Source organism: Pogona vitticeps, chromosome 3 (genome assembly GCF_051106095.1).
Source record: "Pogona vitticeps strain Pit_001003342236 chromosome 3, PviZW2.1, whole genome shotgun sequence".
Taxonomy (NCBI): domain Eukaryota; kingdom Metazoa; phylum Chordata; class Lepidosauria; order Squamata; family Agamidae; genus Pogona; species Pogona vitticeps.
The window spans coordinates 93,707,305-93,721,606 of NC_135785.1; the positions used below are offsets into that span (position 1 = coordinate 93,707,305).

At 43.7% G+C, this 14,302-nt stretch overlaps 1 protein-coding gene across 3 annotated transcripts in view; it reads right to left on the bottom strand.

Moving 5' to 3' along the window:
* LOC110086784 (hexokinase-1) overlaps nucleotides 1-14,302 on the bottom strand; it is a 67,459-nt gene that overhangs the window by 3,498 nt on the left and 49,659 nt on the right. For all 3 annotated transcript variants that reach the window (XM_078390832.1, XM_072995211.2, XM_020807956.3), the window contains 10 exons: nucleotides 13,838-13,993; nucleotides 12,860-13,093; nucleotides 11,248-11,552; nucleotides 9,679-9,827; nucleotides 9,432-9,551; nucleotides 8,236-8,331; nucleotides 2,859-2,958; nucleotides 1,922-2,105; nucleotides 1,445-1,600; nucleotides 439-672 (listed from right to left, as the gene is read on the bottom strand). In XM_078390832.1, coding sequence (XP_078246958.1) covers nucleotides 439-672; nucleotides 1,445-1,600; nucleotides 1,922-2,105; nucleotides 2,859-2,958; nucleotides 8,236-8,331; nucleotides 9,432-9,551; nucleotides 9,679-9,827; nucleotides 11,248-11,552; nucleotides 12,860-13,093; nucleotides 13,838-13,993 — 1,734 coding nt within the window. The remainder of the gene's footprint in view (nucleotides 1-438; nucleotides 673-1,444; nucleotides 1,601-1,921; nucleotides 2,106-2,858; nucleotides 2,959-8,235; nucleotides 8,332-9,431; nucleotides 9,552-9,678; nucleotides 9,828-11,247; nucleotides 11,553-12,859; nucleotides 13,094-13,837; nucleotides 13,994-14,302) is intronic.

Consider the following 14,302-nt stretch of genomic DNA (forward strand, 5'->3'; position numbering starts at 1 on the left):
AGTTCTAAAAAGCATCTGTGCATAAACTACGTAGCTAGTTCCACTCATTTAGCAAGAAATGGGAATTAAGCAACCCCTCCAGATTTATGCATCTCCCATCCTCAACCCATGTTTATTCAAGCAACCAGTGCAATAGAGATGGAGTACACAGTGGCCATAGGCAACATGTTCTTGTATCTGGACGCATATGAGTCTGTGCATTTCACATAAATATGCACACACCACACATCTAAAGCAGTGGTCCCCAACTTTTGGCCTCCAGATGTTCTTGGACTACAGCTCCCAGAAGCCTTCATCAAAACCTCTGCTGGCCAGGATTTCTGGGAGTTGAAGTCCAAGAACATCTGGAGGCCCAAGGTTGGGGACCACTGATCTAAAGGACAATGAGCCCATACTTCAAAGAACATAAAGACAAAAAGAAAGAGTTTTCATACTTACTGTGGGTGAAGTTTATAGAGTGTCCCATCCACGCCCACGGTTATATCCAGGTGATCTAATCCCCTGTTCTCCCTTATTTTATCCACAACAGCAGCCATTCCAGCACCGCAGAGCTGAGCCGCTCTTCTCGACACTGCTCCGCACACTGTCTTGACAATGATACTGTCATCGCAGGTACCATTCAGACCAAGCTGCTGGAGGATTGCACGGACCTGAAGCAGCGCTAACCTATCACTGTTGGGGGGGGGGGGAGAGAAAGACTGATGTTGAACTGATTCCCAAAAGCATCTGTTTTCAGGGCTTTTGTTATTTGGATGGTGGGCGCGGTCATGTTAGTCTTTGGCAGAAAAAAACAACAAAAAGTTACGTGAACCTGAAAAACTAAGACGAGTTCCCATTCAAGATTCCACCCAGCAAGCCAAGTTTGCCCTCCTCCATGATATTCTGTTTCATCCCAATCTCCCCTCTCCCTATTTGCCATTCAAATTTCGGCCAGCGGCACTCCATGACCGCTGAGCATCCTCAGTATTCACTGAACTGTTGTGGGGGGGGGGGGAATGAACAACCCTGTTAGGCTTCCCTGCTTTTTTAAACATGTAGTATTGCTGTAAATCTTTTGCTTGCTTAATCTATTCCCCATGGCTCTAATTCATCATCAATTGTATCGCCAGCAGTGTCTCACTAGATACAACAGAGCTGAGTTCTGACTTTATGTGTGTAGAAGCAAAATTACATTGTAGTGACACCTACAGACAGAGTCAAGTATTACAGAATTATTAACGCAGGGCAGGCAGTATTAGTTGACATTCAAAAAATAGAGGTGGAATACCATGAAAGATGGTATGATGTCAGTTTACACACAAAGATGGCTGATGTGAGTTTACACACAAACACTGTGTGTAAACTCACTTCAGAATATGGAGTACAATTGCAATTATTTTCATGGATTGTTGAAAGCAGTTGTTCATAAATACAGCTTGATAATGATCACTCACATTTCACTTACCTTTCAATCTGTGAAAGGAACTTTGTTTCAAAAATGCTCCTGGTTTTCAATGTCTCTGAAATTTGACCTCTGAAGAGGAACCCTCTTTTAGTGAAGTCAATCAAAATGTTACGGACTATTTCTCCCAGGTACATTCCGCTAATCATCTTCTCATACCTATAATCACAGACAGAAGGACCAGCTGAGAAAGAAAGGATGCTCATGAGAACAACCAGAAGGAGTGGACTGGTAGCCTGTCCTTAATCAGAGGAATGCTTGCAGAAGTGGAAAAGGTCTTCCCCAGAGCCTTCGCTGCTTCTATGCACCTGGGCTCCGAAGACAAGCATTCCTGCAAACTGTATGTTTCTTGTGGGGGCCAAATCTTAGGAACCTCCATTATGGGACAGTGGTGCACCAGACCGATGACTGGCACCTCTGCTGGAGCAAGTGGCCACAAGTGTCAATTCACATGCCTCACTGCACTTCAATAGGAAATACCTTTGCTTGCCAGCGTTTAAAGAGTATTCATCAACAGTTTTGTCATAGATCGTCCTGATGTCATCTAGGCATCCGTTGTCCCCAAAGGCACCCCACTCCATGTTCACGCACATTCTTCCTTGTTCTCCCTCAACCATCTCTATATTCCTCATTTCCTCCATGTAACATGCATTGCTGCCAGTTCCTAAAACAAGGAATGCATCTAATTCAGTACCAACATAGGAACACTTACTGCTACCCTCAAAAGACAGAAACCCAACACAAATGCCAGAATGCTGAACTCATAGGGTGATCTTGGGCCCGTCACTACCTATCCGTATAACATACCTCACAGAACTACTGTGACGATCCCATGCGGTAGCAGACCCTGGTATGCTACTTCAAATCCCGTCAAGGAAAGGAAAATAAAAATGTAACAATGAAACAGTAAAATACCTAAATTATGACTAGCCACAAGCAGCCTTTGGCCTAATTATAAAAGACCACTGGAAATGAGGAACCCAATGATCTTAAAGGGCATGAACAAGACACTTTTCATGGCTGCCTGCTACATGGAAGAGGAAGGAAGGAAGGAAGGAAGGAAGGAAGGAAGGAAGGAAGGAAGGAAGGAAGGAAGGAAGGAAGGAAGGAAGGAAGGAAGGAAGGAAGGAAGGAAGGAGGGTTTGCCCACCCACCAACCTTATCTCTATTCACGATGACAAATTAGTCTCAAGGAAAATCACCCCTTGACAGAAAAGAGGGTTTACCTCTGATTTAGTATATTTTGAACATAAAAATAAATATAATCATTGTGTGTGGGGGGGGGGGAGAACAAAAAAAACAAATGAATGAAACCACTTTGAAACAGTATGATTTATTGTGAGTTTAAAATCAATAATACTGCACTTCTTCCCCCCTACCTACCAAAATTAAAAACAGAGTTTTCTGTTGTACATACCCACAATAAGTCCAATTTCACAATTGGGATCTTCGTAGGCACAAGTCATCATAGTCCCAACAGTATCATTCACGACTGCCACGACATCCAGATCAAATTCCTTTGAAAAAAAATGTGATACTGCAATTGCTTTTACTGAATCGTATGAAACAGCGTTCACTCTTATCAGCTCATGTTCTGGGGAGGTGAGCCCATGTGTACCAATTACAAACAGCTGAATAAGCGAGGAAACACCATTTTGTTGTCAATCCTACCAATGTATCTTTCCTGCTGATGTTCTAACTTGCTGGTACGTTTGGGGCACAACCTCTGTTATATCAAACAGCTAAAGAAATCCTATGTCTATTATCTTTCAGTTCCCTTTATCATTTACCGTATTTTTCGCTCCATAAGACGCTCCTCTCCATAAGACGCACCAAATTTTTAGGAGAAGAAAACAGGAAAAAAATCTGTTTTCTTCTCCTAAAAATTGGTGAGCCTTATGGAGAGGTCTGTCTTATGGAACACAACCTAGGACCCTTTGGAGGCTCACCCAGACCCCCTGAAGGCCAGAGGGGGCAAAATCACCACCTTCTGGGGCTCTTTTGAGGTTTGGAAAGCTTCAGAAGAGCCCCAGAAGGTGGCAATTTCGCCCCCTCTAGCCTGGTGGGGGGGCAGGGTGAGCCTCCAAAGGGTCCTAGAGTGTGTTCCAGGACCCTTTAGAGACTCACCCTGCCCCCCCGGGGGTCAGAGGGGGCAAAATCGCCACCTTCTGGGCTCTTTTAAGGCTTGGGAAGCTTCAAAAGAGGCCCAGAAGGTGGCAATTTTGCCCCCCTGGTCCCGTGGGGGGGTGGGGGTAGCGTGGCAAGGGTCCGAGGGGGCCTTCCAGACCCTTGCCACGCTACCCCCCCCCACGGGGCCAGCATGGGCGAAATAGCGACCTTCCAGGACCTTTTGAGAAGCTTTCCAGCCTCTCAAAAGGTCCTGGGAGCTGGCGATTTCGCCAGGGCTGGCCCCGTGGAGGGGGTGGGGGCAGCCTGGCAAGGGTCCTGGGAGGCTCCCTTGGACCCTTGCCACGCTACCCCCACCCCCCCACGGGGCCAGGGGGGGGTAAAATCGCCAGGTTCTGGGAGTGTTTGGAGGCTCCCCAAGCCTCCAAACACTCCCAGAACCTGGCGATTTCGCTAGGGCTGGCCCCGTGGGGAGGTGGGGGCAGCCTGGCAAGGGTCCTGGGAGGCTCCCTTGGACCCTTGCCACGCTACCCCCACCCCCCCACGGGGCCAGGGGGGTAAAATCACCAGGTTCTGGGAGTGTTTGGAGGCTCCCCAAGCCTCCAAACACTCCCAGAACCTGGCGATTTCGCTAGGGCTGGCCCCGTGGGGAGGTGGGGGCAGCCTGGCAAGGGTCCTGGGAGGCTCCCTTGGACCCTTGCCACGCTACCCCCACCCCCCACGGGGCCAGGGGGGGTAAAATCGCCAGCTTCTCGGAGTGTTTTGAGGCTTGGGAAGCCTCAAAACACTCCCAGAAACTGGCGATTTTGCTGGTGGGAGGAGCGTCGCAAGGGTCTGAGTGAGCTTCCAGGACCCTTGCAACATTCCCCCCACCAGGAAGCTGGCAATTTCGCCTGCGCTGGCCCTGTGGGGGGTGGGGGAGCATCGCAAGGGTCCTGGAAGGCTCCCTCGGACCCTTGCGACGCTCCCCCCCACGGGGCCAGTGGGGGCGAAGTCACCACCTTCGCACCATAAGATGCAGACTTTCTACCCCCCTTTTGGAGGGGGAAAAAGCACGTCTTATGGTGCAAAAAATACGGTAATTATGCAGCAGTTGGTGCATTCGATTCAGAAGTTATGGGTTCAAGTCCTTAATACATGAGGAAATTCAGGGGATGACCTGGGGGCAGTCATTCTCCGTCTGGCTACTCTCACAAGATAGCTGTGAGGAAAAGGTAGGGAGGAGGAAAGCCAGGTGCGCTGGAGAAAAGGTTCATATTACAACAACAAAACAATCTTGTAACATTTTATTCTACCCAGATGGCTGTGTCACCACGGTGTACCTTTTGACTGATTCTTTAAGGAACAGGGGAAAGGAAGAAGAAAAATCTTTGCCCTGTTTATTTTAAATACAGTAGTTGTTCAAACATAGTGAGTTCTGCTTAACTTGTACTTATGAAAAAGTACATCGAACAATTTAGAAATGGAGGGAGGCATAAGCATATAATTACATTGTAACCTTCTGTTAGGAGATTCATACAAAGGTAAAAAATGAGTTACAAAACAATTGCTAACAGTTCTTTCCTCAGTTCCAAAAATGGGATGTACTCAGACGTATTAACTGCCCACCTACTGTGTCTGAGCAGCACCCGACAAGGGTGCTCTACTGATAAAAAAAACCCGTGGGGCCCAGTAGAAATGAGAGGAACGAAACTGCCCTCTCTATTGCAGCCTCAAAACTGGATCTGGAGGACGGGTAATTTCTTGGCTGAAATAGTCAAGAAGAGAAATTCCATTGGGACAGCCACAGAACGTACAATTTAGCACACTAACTCGAATCAGATTGGTCTCTTTTAGATTTTCACAGAAACTTTACTTTTGTTAGAATCTCTTTCACTTTCCATCTCCTTGATTTTTCCCGTTTTCGCCAATAACAGATTCAGCATTAACTCCCCATCCCCATCAACAATTGAAACGTTTCAAGCAATTAAAAAGAATTACTAAAATGTCTGCCACTAGATATGGACAGAAAGCTGATCTGTGGTTTTGCTGTTGTTAGTCCACACAATTATGTGCAATTGATTGGCAAGGATTTGTAATAATTGTTTTTAAAATGCCGCAAAAAATGTATTTTTCACCTCCCCAGCAAAGAAATTTCACTGATGAAAGTGGGATAAGCAGGAGTAGATTTTTCTAAGGCTGCAAGCTCCATTCAGTTTTTGGTACTCAACACCATTCCTGGACGGATGAATTCTCAGCACGTGTTTTTTACACTAGGCTCCAGATGGTGGATCTTGGGGTTTAGTTTGGGGGGAAAAAAAACACCAAAGTAAATATCTCAAGTAAAGCCTGAAGCCTGCTGCAACAGCACTAGGTTACTGTATATCCTATAATCCCGTTGTATCACTTCAGCTATGCTGAGCCACCCTGGTCTAATTTTATGAGAGCCACTAAAAGGGTGTAAGATCTGCACAGAATATTTTTGCATTACCAGCACTTAAGGATGGCATTATAAATTGTGCTTAGTCTTTCTGTGGTCAAACACCAGCCTGAAATGACCTTCAAAATATCTTTTTATTTTTTTTAAGCCATAAAACGAGATCACTGGTGCTGTGTAATGTATTGTCTGATGCTGTCAGAAATCAACACAATGTCTTGTTTCCATTTAGTATCTTGTTCCCATTTTTCAATTATTCTCGGTTCAAGACATGTCACAAAGGTGGCTTCTGGATAATAGGCTGGATCCTGTCTGCAGAATTCCATTCATAGAATGGAGAACCCTGACAAATTGCACAGGATGTAGTAAAGAAGGCTGTAGCTATAGCAAAGCCACAGAACATCATACCTTGCATGAGTGGAAATGCCTGCCACTCATGTTAGGGTATTTTGCAAGACTGTTAGAAGTGTATTTTCCAACTGCTTAGCATGCCACATTTTAAAAAAAGAATGAAAAAGAAAAAAGAAAGCTGAATACAAACTGCATTACGCCCCTTGTTTACATGAACAGTGGGTCCTCCACAGGAGTAAGTAGTTCTTATCTAGTATATAGTGAAGATTCAGTTACGAATTCTGCCTTAGCTTGTCACCCTAACTGGTCAAGATGTCCGATTCTTGGCTAAGCTGACCAAACCACTTTCCGGTTGCACTGAATCCAACCCTACCCTCCACTTAAGACTACTCCTGCCTTGGACTAACTTAGTGCCAGCAGCAGCTGAGAGTGTGGGCTGAAGAAGGTTTGGATCTAGTCTCACTCAGTTCCTCCTCCACTTTGCCTCGTCGTCTGGCTCTTCTGCCAGCTCAACTTAGCAGTTGGGTCAGCAGAAGCAGTTCTCGGGGCATATCTATAATCCGCCAGCAAAAAAGGATTGTGGCAGCGGCAGAAGGACAGCACAAGACGCTTCCCCTCCATTCCAAACTCACCTCTGCATATCTGAGTTTGAATTGCAATGCTTGTGCAATGACAAGTATCAGTTTCAATTGATCTTCTCACAGGCATGCACATGTACAAACACACAAACCTCTTTCTTCAATTTAATGAGACAACAGCATTATACATATACAGTGGTGCCTCGCTTAGCGAGTGCTTCGTTTAGCGACAAAATTGCTTTGCGCCGAACTTTTTGCGATTGCAAAAGCGATCGCTTTGCGATGTTCCCTATGGGGAATTTCACTTTGCGATGATCGGTTCCCTGCTTCAGGAACCGATCATCGCAAAGCGACCATTTTCGCACAGCTGATCAGCAGTTTCAAAATGGCCGCCGGGTAAACAAAATGGCTGCCTGCTGTTTTCTGGGACGGATTCCTCGCTTAAAAGGCACTGAAAATGGCCACGCTATGGAGGATCTTCGCTGAACGGTGAGTTTTAAGCCCCTAGGAATGCATTAATCAGGTTTTAATGCATTTCTATGGGCTTTTTAATATTGCATAGCAATGTTTTCGTTCAACAGCAATTTTTGCGGAATGAATTAATGTCGCAATGCGAGGCACCACTGTATACATTTCTGCTGTGTTCTTCCCTAGATTGAGAATACGTTCAAGTGTTCAGTAAGGGTTTCTGCATGCCTGTGCTGTTATAAAACACCTTGTCCAATGCCTTTTCTCTCTTTCTCCTCAGTTTCCTAATTTTTCAGCTGCAATTTCTCTTCAAGCTGCTTGGACACATACTGTGTCCAATTCCACATTTTTAAAAAAAGGCTTTTGATATCTGGACTTAAACCATTACATCATCATTCTGCTAGAGCAAGTTTTTAGACTTATCATACTGCCTTTGCTGTTCAGTCAAAAAGAAGCATATTGTTATAAGTTCTTAACAGCAATAATAACAGAATGGAACATCTACACAGATTTTTAAAATATTTCCACAATTGGCAAATATTGCTACAATATGGAAATCATTTAAAAGATGTTGCTTTCCTAGCATTTTTCTGATCACCTTAATAATTTTAAAAAGTATTCTAAGCAACACAGAAAAAGTCTACACAAAGGTGTGTTAGGGCTCATAACAAACAGTATATTAATTTTGAAATTATGAATACCATCTACTAGTTTCACTTTAAATCGGAAGAAATTTAATGAAGCAGTAATAATGTAAATCTCTTTCACAGAAGAAAATGTTTGAGGTATAGAAAAGACAGGTTACACTACAGCACTATTAACACACTGTTTATGTCAACATAGAAAAAACTCACCTCTCTTCTTTTAATTCCTTCCCTTAGCAAATTAACAACATCTTCGCCTTCACAGTCTGTAGCCTTAAAGCCCTTGGTCCAATTCAGAAGGATACCCTAAAAAAGGAGGAAAAATGAGTCGGGGAGAAACCCCATTTCTGATTCCAAGCTTCATTCAGATATTAGAACAAACCATAAATACTTAACACTGTCTACAGCAACAGCAGATCCAACCAGCTGGAGAATATGACATTACACAGTCCTCCCACTACAATTAGATGTAACTGTTATACCTGATGCCTATAGTAAGTGTTATTACAGGGTGGGAAGTGCCAGCAGCCTGCACTTGCCCGCTAACTACTGAAAGAGAATGTACATGCATGATGTCCTACTGTGTTTCTCATTCACCACCAATAGCGGATAACAAATTTGAGCCGAAACAGGCACATTGCTAAGGACAGTGATGTCATGCACTTGTTTTCACTGTACATTACTGGGAGGATGCAGTTCAGCAACACAGGTGGGTGCCTAGCAGCCATTTTCTTGCACTGTCTAGCTTAAATCACTGCTATAGGATTGAATTTATTGCACACTCTGCAGCTGATCTAAGGTCTATCAGGAAGCTTTCCGTGTGCTGCTGGCCACTGTAGCCATGTTTCAGACTGAGGAATTGGGGTGGGGGGGGCAGTTAGGCCTTTCCCTCAGTACTCAAGCTCATATCTTGAATGCAAAAAATCCTAGGTACAACACCAGCATCTCAAATTCTGTCCAAAAATCTGTGACATCATTCGCAACCAGATAGCTAATGTGAAATTATATGGATCCATGGTCTCACCTGAGTTTAGAAAGTCACTTTTTTTTACTGTAACTCCCGATTTTTTGCAGAGATTCTAGGAACAGCTGTCCATAAAACTGACTTTTCCAAGTTGACTGACGGAGTACAAAGCAGTTTCTTACACTCTTACTATGACTGAGTCAACAATCTGCACACACGTCTACCAAGATATTCAGTCTGGTGAGAGATTTAACCTGACACCTGAAATTCCCCTAATCTTAACCAAACACTGTGGCTCAGCATGCAAAATCTTTAGCCCATGAAAGGTTAGTTTTTTCTTGGTATTTGATTATCACTTCTCAAACCAAAAAGAGCATCCAAAAATCCACCCTCAAAATATGAAATGAAAAACTGTATTAGAGAAGCACAAACGATGACTTACAGCATCTAAGCTTGTCTGTTTGCAAGGGAAAGAAAACGTAAAGCCCAGAGGGAGGCGTGCACCTTTTATTCCCATATAATCCAGGAAGTCTGAGATGCAGGAAACGATGTGGTCAAACAGCTTTTAAAAAGAAGGGGGTGGGGGAAGAGAGAAGACATTTATATATGATAAAATCTGTGCATTTCCAAGCTTGGGGGCGGGGGGGAGAAGTATACTGTAAAAGCAACTGCTCTTAATGTTTACTTACCTCTTCTCCGGTACCCTGCATGACCTCGATAGGAATTGCATATATTTTATTGTGCATTTCTACCATTCTCCTTTTACCACTTCGGATCTTCACAAGCAAAACACGGAAGTTTGTTCCTCCAAGATCCAGAGCCAGGAAGTCACCATTTTCTGCAAACAAAACATTTTTGAATGTGTCAAGAAGCTGGGGTCTTTCATTCTGCTACTTTCATTCTGCGGGATCACAAGAGAAAGGTTTGGACCCACACACAGATATACCAGCCTCATTCTGAGGTTCACAACTACACTGGCTTTTAGTTAATGTTTAGAAGAAGCATGCTAATCCTGGCTATCTTTATTTTGCTGAGAAAATGACCAATCTGAATCAGACATGTGCTGGTTTTCTACTTAAACCATCTCTTCTTGGCTCTTAACTGCTCCCAAAAACTTTCCGCACATTCCAAGTGGAAGAAAACAAAATGGTGTGGCAAAAACAGGCATATCTTGACTTTGGTAATGTCACATACCAACTTTTGCAAACTGTTTTTGGTGGGAAGGGAGGGATACAAGAAAGCAGCCAAGAGGATCAGGACCATCTCCTGGGTTGGACAACTAAACTTTCTTCTAAATAACAGCAGCCATTTAACTGCTCTGTTTTTGTTGTTTTTGTTTTTGTTTTTCAAAACCATCTGTGAACAAGTGTCATGGGCTGCCTGGCCCTATGAACGACCTGATACAAAAAGTATTTTCAAAAACTGGACAAGCTGAGCTGCCTGGAAACCGGTCCTGTGCACATGAGACATGCCAGCAGATGGCGCCAGTGTTTCACCACCACTTAAAGGCTGTGCTCTCATATAAACCAAACCAAAACTAATGCAGAGGTTTGGTTTTTAAATTTAAAAACTCCACTAAAATACCCAGAAGAGGCATGAAAGGCTAGGGAGAAGTTGTTTCATGTGGGAGAATGAAAACCAATTGGGCACCACCTAAAAATCCACAGGAAGTAAGAAGATCATCTGATTCATGTGTTAGCTATGTTCCATCACTCTCTGGTGTGAAACATTCTTGAAATCTGAAACTGCTTTTTGAACTTTGCTGAGTATCAAGAGCAACTGGAGGGAGACAGTTTTTAAGGGGAGGGAGACAATTTACCTTCTGAAAGTTACCTCAGGATATACTATACTCCATAGGAGCTGTAAGAACTTCCTTTTTCATTTGGGATTTTCCCTTCAGCAGTTTTTCTCACTAGATAGTAAATTTTCTACATATTTTATCCATTTTTTTAAAAAAATTGTTTTCTTGAATTCAAATTACTACATTGTTGTTTTTATGCTTCTCTCTAAGCTTTCAGTTCCTTTTAACCCATACTGGAAAAGCAGCGTATCATAAAACTATTATTTTGAATTACAGTACTACTGTTGTGTAATAGTTTTTAAAATAAATAAAACAAATCAGTAGGATCACAAGGAAAGTATATGTCTCCAATCAGTGGATCCCAGACTTAATTTTTTAAAATTAAAAAAATCTTCATTTTGCATAAAGAAATACAATTTGACTCTTCTAAACACTGCTTCAAAGACTAGAGAGCTACCTGTCCCATCTGGCGTGCTGCGGACAAATGTAGGCAGCATTTTGACTTTCGCGTGGTCATGTGATTTTTTCCGGAGGCCAGCTTCAATCTCGATCCGCATCCGTTTCTTCACCTGAAGCAGCTGCTCATGTGTGAGCTTGAACTCAGCGAGGGTCTCGTTGATCAGCCGGTGCTGCTCAGCCAGCCTGTATGCGACCGCTGTCACCATGGCAGCACCTTTGCCACTGCCACTCTCAGAGAGCAAGAACCGCACATCTGAGTCAGGCACTAAGCGGCGCACCGTTTTGTGCAAGCGCCTGGAGTACCTGCAGAAAGTGGGGAGGAAACCATCAACTGGAAGGTCCCTTTAACTTTTGCTGATGTTTAAACCACTACTGAAGGGTCTATCTGGCGCGGCTGTCTCTAATCAGGTGTCCTTCACATGATGTGACTACAACGGCCACGCTAGCTGGGGATGATAGGAGCTGTAGTCTAAAACACTTGTAGGTTCTCAGATTGAAGACCAATCTCGTTATCTGTGCAAGCCGAAGACAGAAAACGAGCACGTACAAGCAAATGCTGACGGAATTTCAGAAGGATCAGTATTCCAAAGAGACAGGGAACACTTTCCAATGGACTGATTTCGCAGTACTCAAACAATATTTGCATAGAGAGCTGTAGTTTTCAAAAAATATATATAAAATGGGAGTCTGAGGGTGCTGGTGAGCGAAACATGGCAAAGTAGCTCCTCAAAACTGTCAGAGCTGGGGACTTTTTGAGGAATTAAAAAATAATAACCTAATTCCAGGCTAGGGGATGATGTGTGCTGAGGAGGTCCATTTGGGACCTGAAAGCAAATTTTGCCCACTGCTAGTATACAGGAACCATGCTTGTACACTGGAGGACATAGTTCTTCCCAACGCCAGCTTTGCCATCACCAAGGGAGAGGCTATGGTATTCAGTTCGTCTATAGCAGTGGTTTCCAACCTTGGACTGGATGTTCTTGGACTGCAGCTCTCAGCAATCCTGGCCAGCACAGCTAGTGGTGAAGGCTTCTGAGAGTTTTAGTCCAAGACCATCGGGGGACCCAAAGTTGGAAACCACTGACTGATCTATAGGCTTCCTCTGGACATATCTATGGAGCAAAGTGGGAGCCAATCACAGAGAAGAAGCCCTGCCAACTCCCTAACACACTAGCAACTGGGACATTTAAAGGCTACTCTGCCTCACGAGTGCCATTTACAGGGAATTTGGTTCTACCTGGCCAAGGGCAATGTTAAGAGGGCATCTACCTGTAAGGAAGGAGACTGTGACATTAGCCACTGATTTAGTGGAAGAGTGACCTTACATTGTCTTCTAAGGCCCAGTCAAACTCTACATAACAAAGGGATGGGTGTGTGTGTCCAGCATGACTTTTTGGGTGGTCTGGTAGTGCCCTAAATCTAACCTATTCAGCTGCTTCCGACTACTCCAGCATGTAGCATTAACGAACTACTTTCAGTTTCCATGAACTGTTTTGCCTATTTAGTTCATCTCCAGATGATATCCTGATGTGCCACATATCTGACCTTTGGTAGAGGCAGTTCCCTACCAAGTGCCCAGCTGTAATGATGGAAAAAGCACAGGATCTTACTGAGGATGCATCTTGTAAAGGGAACCGTCAACCCCGACAGTCGTGCGCAGACGGCCAACCCCTTTATTCTCCCGCAGCTGGTTCAGGATCGCTCCCAGAGTTGCAGCCACCAGGTTTGCAGACCGGAAGGAAACAATCGTGCACACATGATGAACAGCGATGCAGTCTTCATGGGAAGGCTCAACCCCAAGTCGGGTCAGGATCTCTTTGGCTTTTTGCAAGCCTTCTTTACTCCTAAAGACAAAAATGGTAAGAGGGAAACAGATTAAGATATTCTAAAGTTCCCAGCAAGGCAGCATGCTCTGATGTCAGCTTAAGGGAGGGTCAGTAAGAGTCTTAGAACAAGTTACCACAGTGGCCCGTATCCAAGATTATGCTGGCAGCCACAGTGGGATATCTGAACAGAGTGGCAGACTAGGACCTAAGAGACCGGGGTTCAAATCCCCACTTCCCTGTAGAAACCCATTAAGGATGTCATTGGTAAAACCACTCCTCAAACATCTCACATATGTTGAAAACCCTACAAGAGCTGCTATATGTCAGGTGCAGTCTGTCTAAAATGTCAAGTCACATATATTAAAGATTCAGGAAACAAAACAAAAAAATACTCGCTTCTATGTGCCAAAATTATTTCTGGGGCCATTACAAAGAGGGTTTTGTTTTAATCTGTCAGGCCAACGGGGCAATGCAAAATGCAACAAAACAGTCTGCTGTAATTCAGATATTCAAAGATTCCCAAAAATGATGTATATATTACACAGAAAGAAAATATAGATGATATTTGACCTTCTTCAACTCTGACCTCTGTCATTTTTTTTGGAAACCTAAAAAAGGTTATTGATGCTATTCTAAGGAAAACATGAAAAAGTAAAAGAGTGCCCTGTTTTTAAAAACTCATCCAGAAAGCTACTGAAAACTATACCCCCTAATGTAGTGATTCTGTGAAGGCATAGGAAAAAAAACCTCAAAACAACTTACTTCTCTATGGCGGAAACATGTTTAGTTTCTAATTTTCCTTTGGTTAGAAGTTCGGGAGTAATTCGCCCCTCAAAAATCAGACCTTCTTTGGCCATTTTCACAAGGATAAGTCTGACAAGTTCACCCATATACATGCCACTGACCATCTTCTCAAAGCTGAAGAGAAAACAAAGCAGCACAGAAATAGAAAGCATTCAGTTACTTTCATTATTAATTTCCAGGTGTGTAGCCCAATCCTATATGTATTTACACATCGTTTTTAGCCAGTGGTTCAAATCCATACCAATGCACAATGTGTTTGTACACAGTTGAGAGCAAGTCACTCTCTTCCCGCCCAACTGATTCTCATACATACACTGTGGAGATGATAAAATGAGGTAAGAACAACAGGCGAGGAGCAAAGAGTCCTTTGCACCAATGAAAGGCATTTCCACAAGTCACAATAAACCACAAGCAGCCAGTATT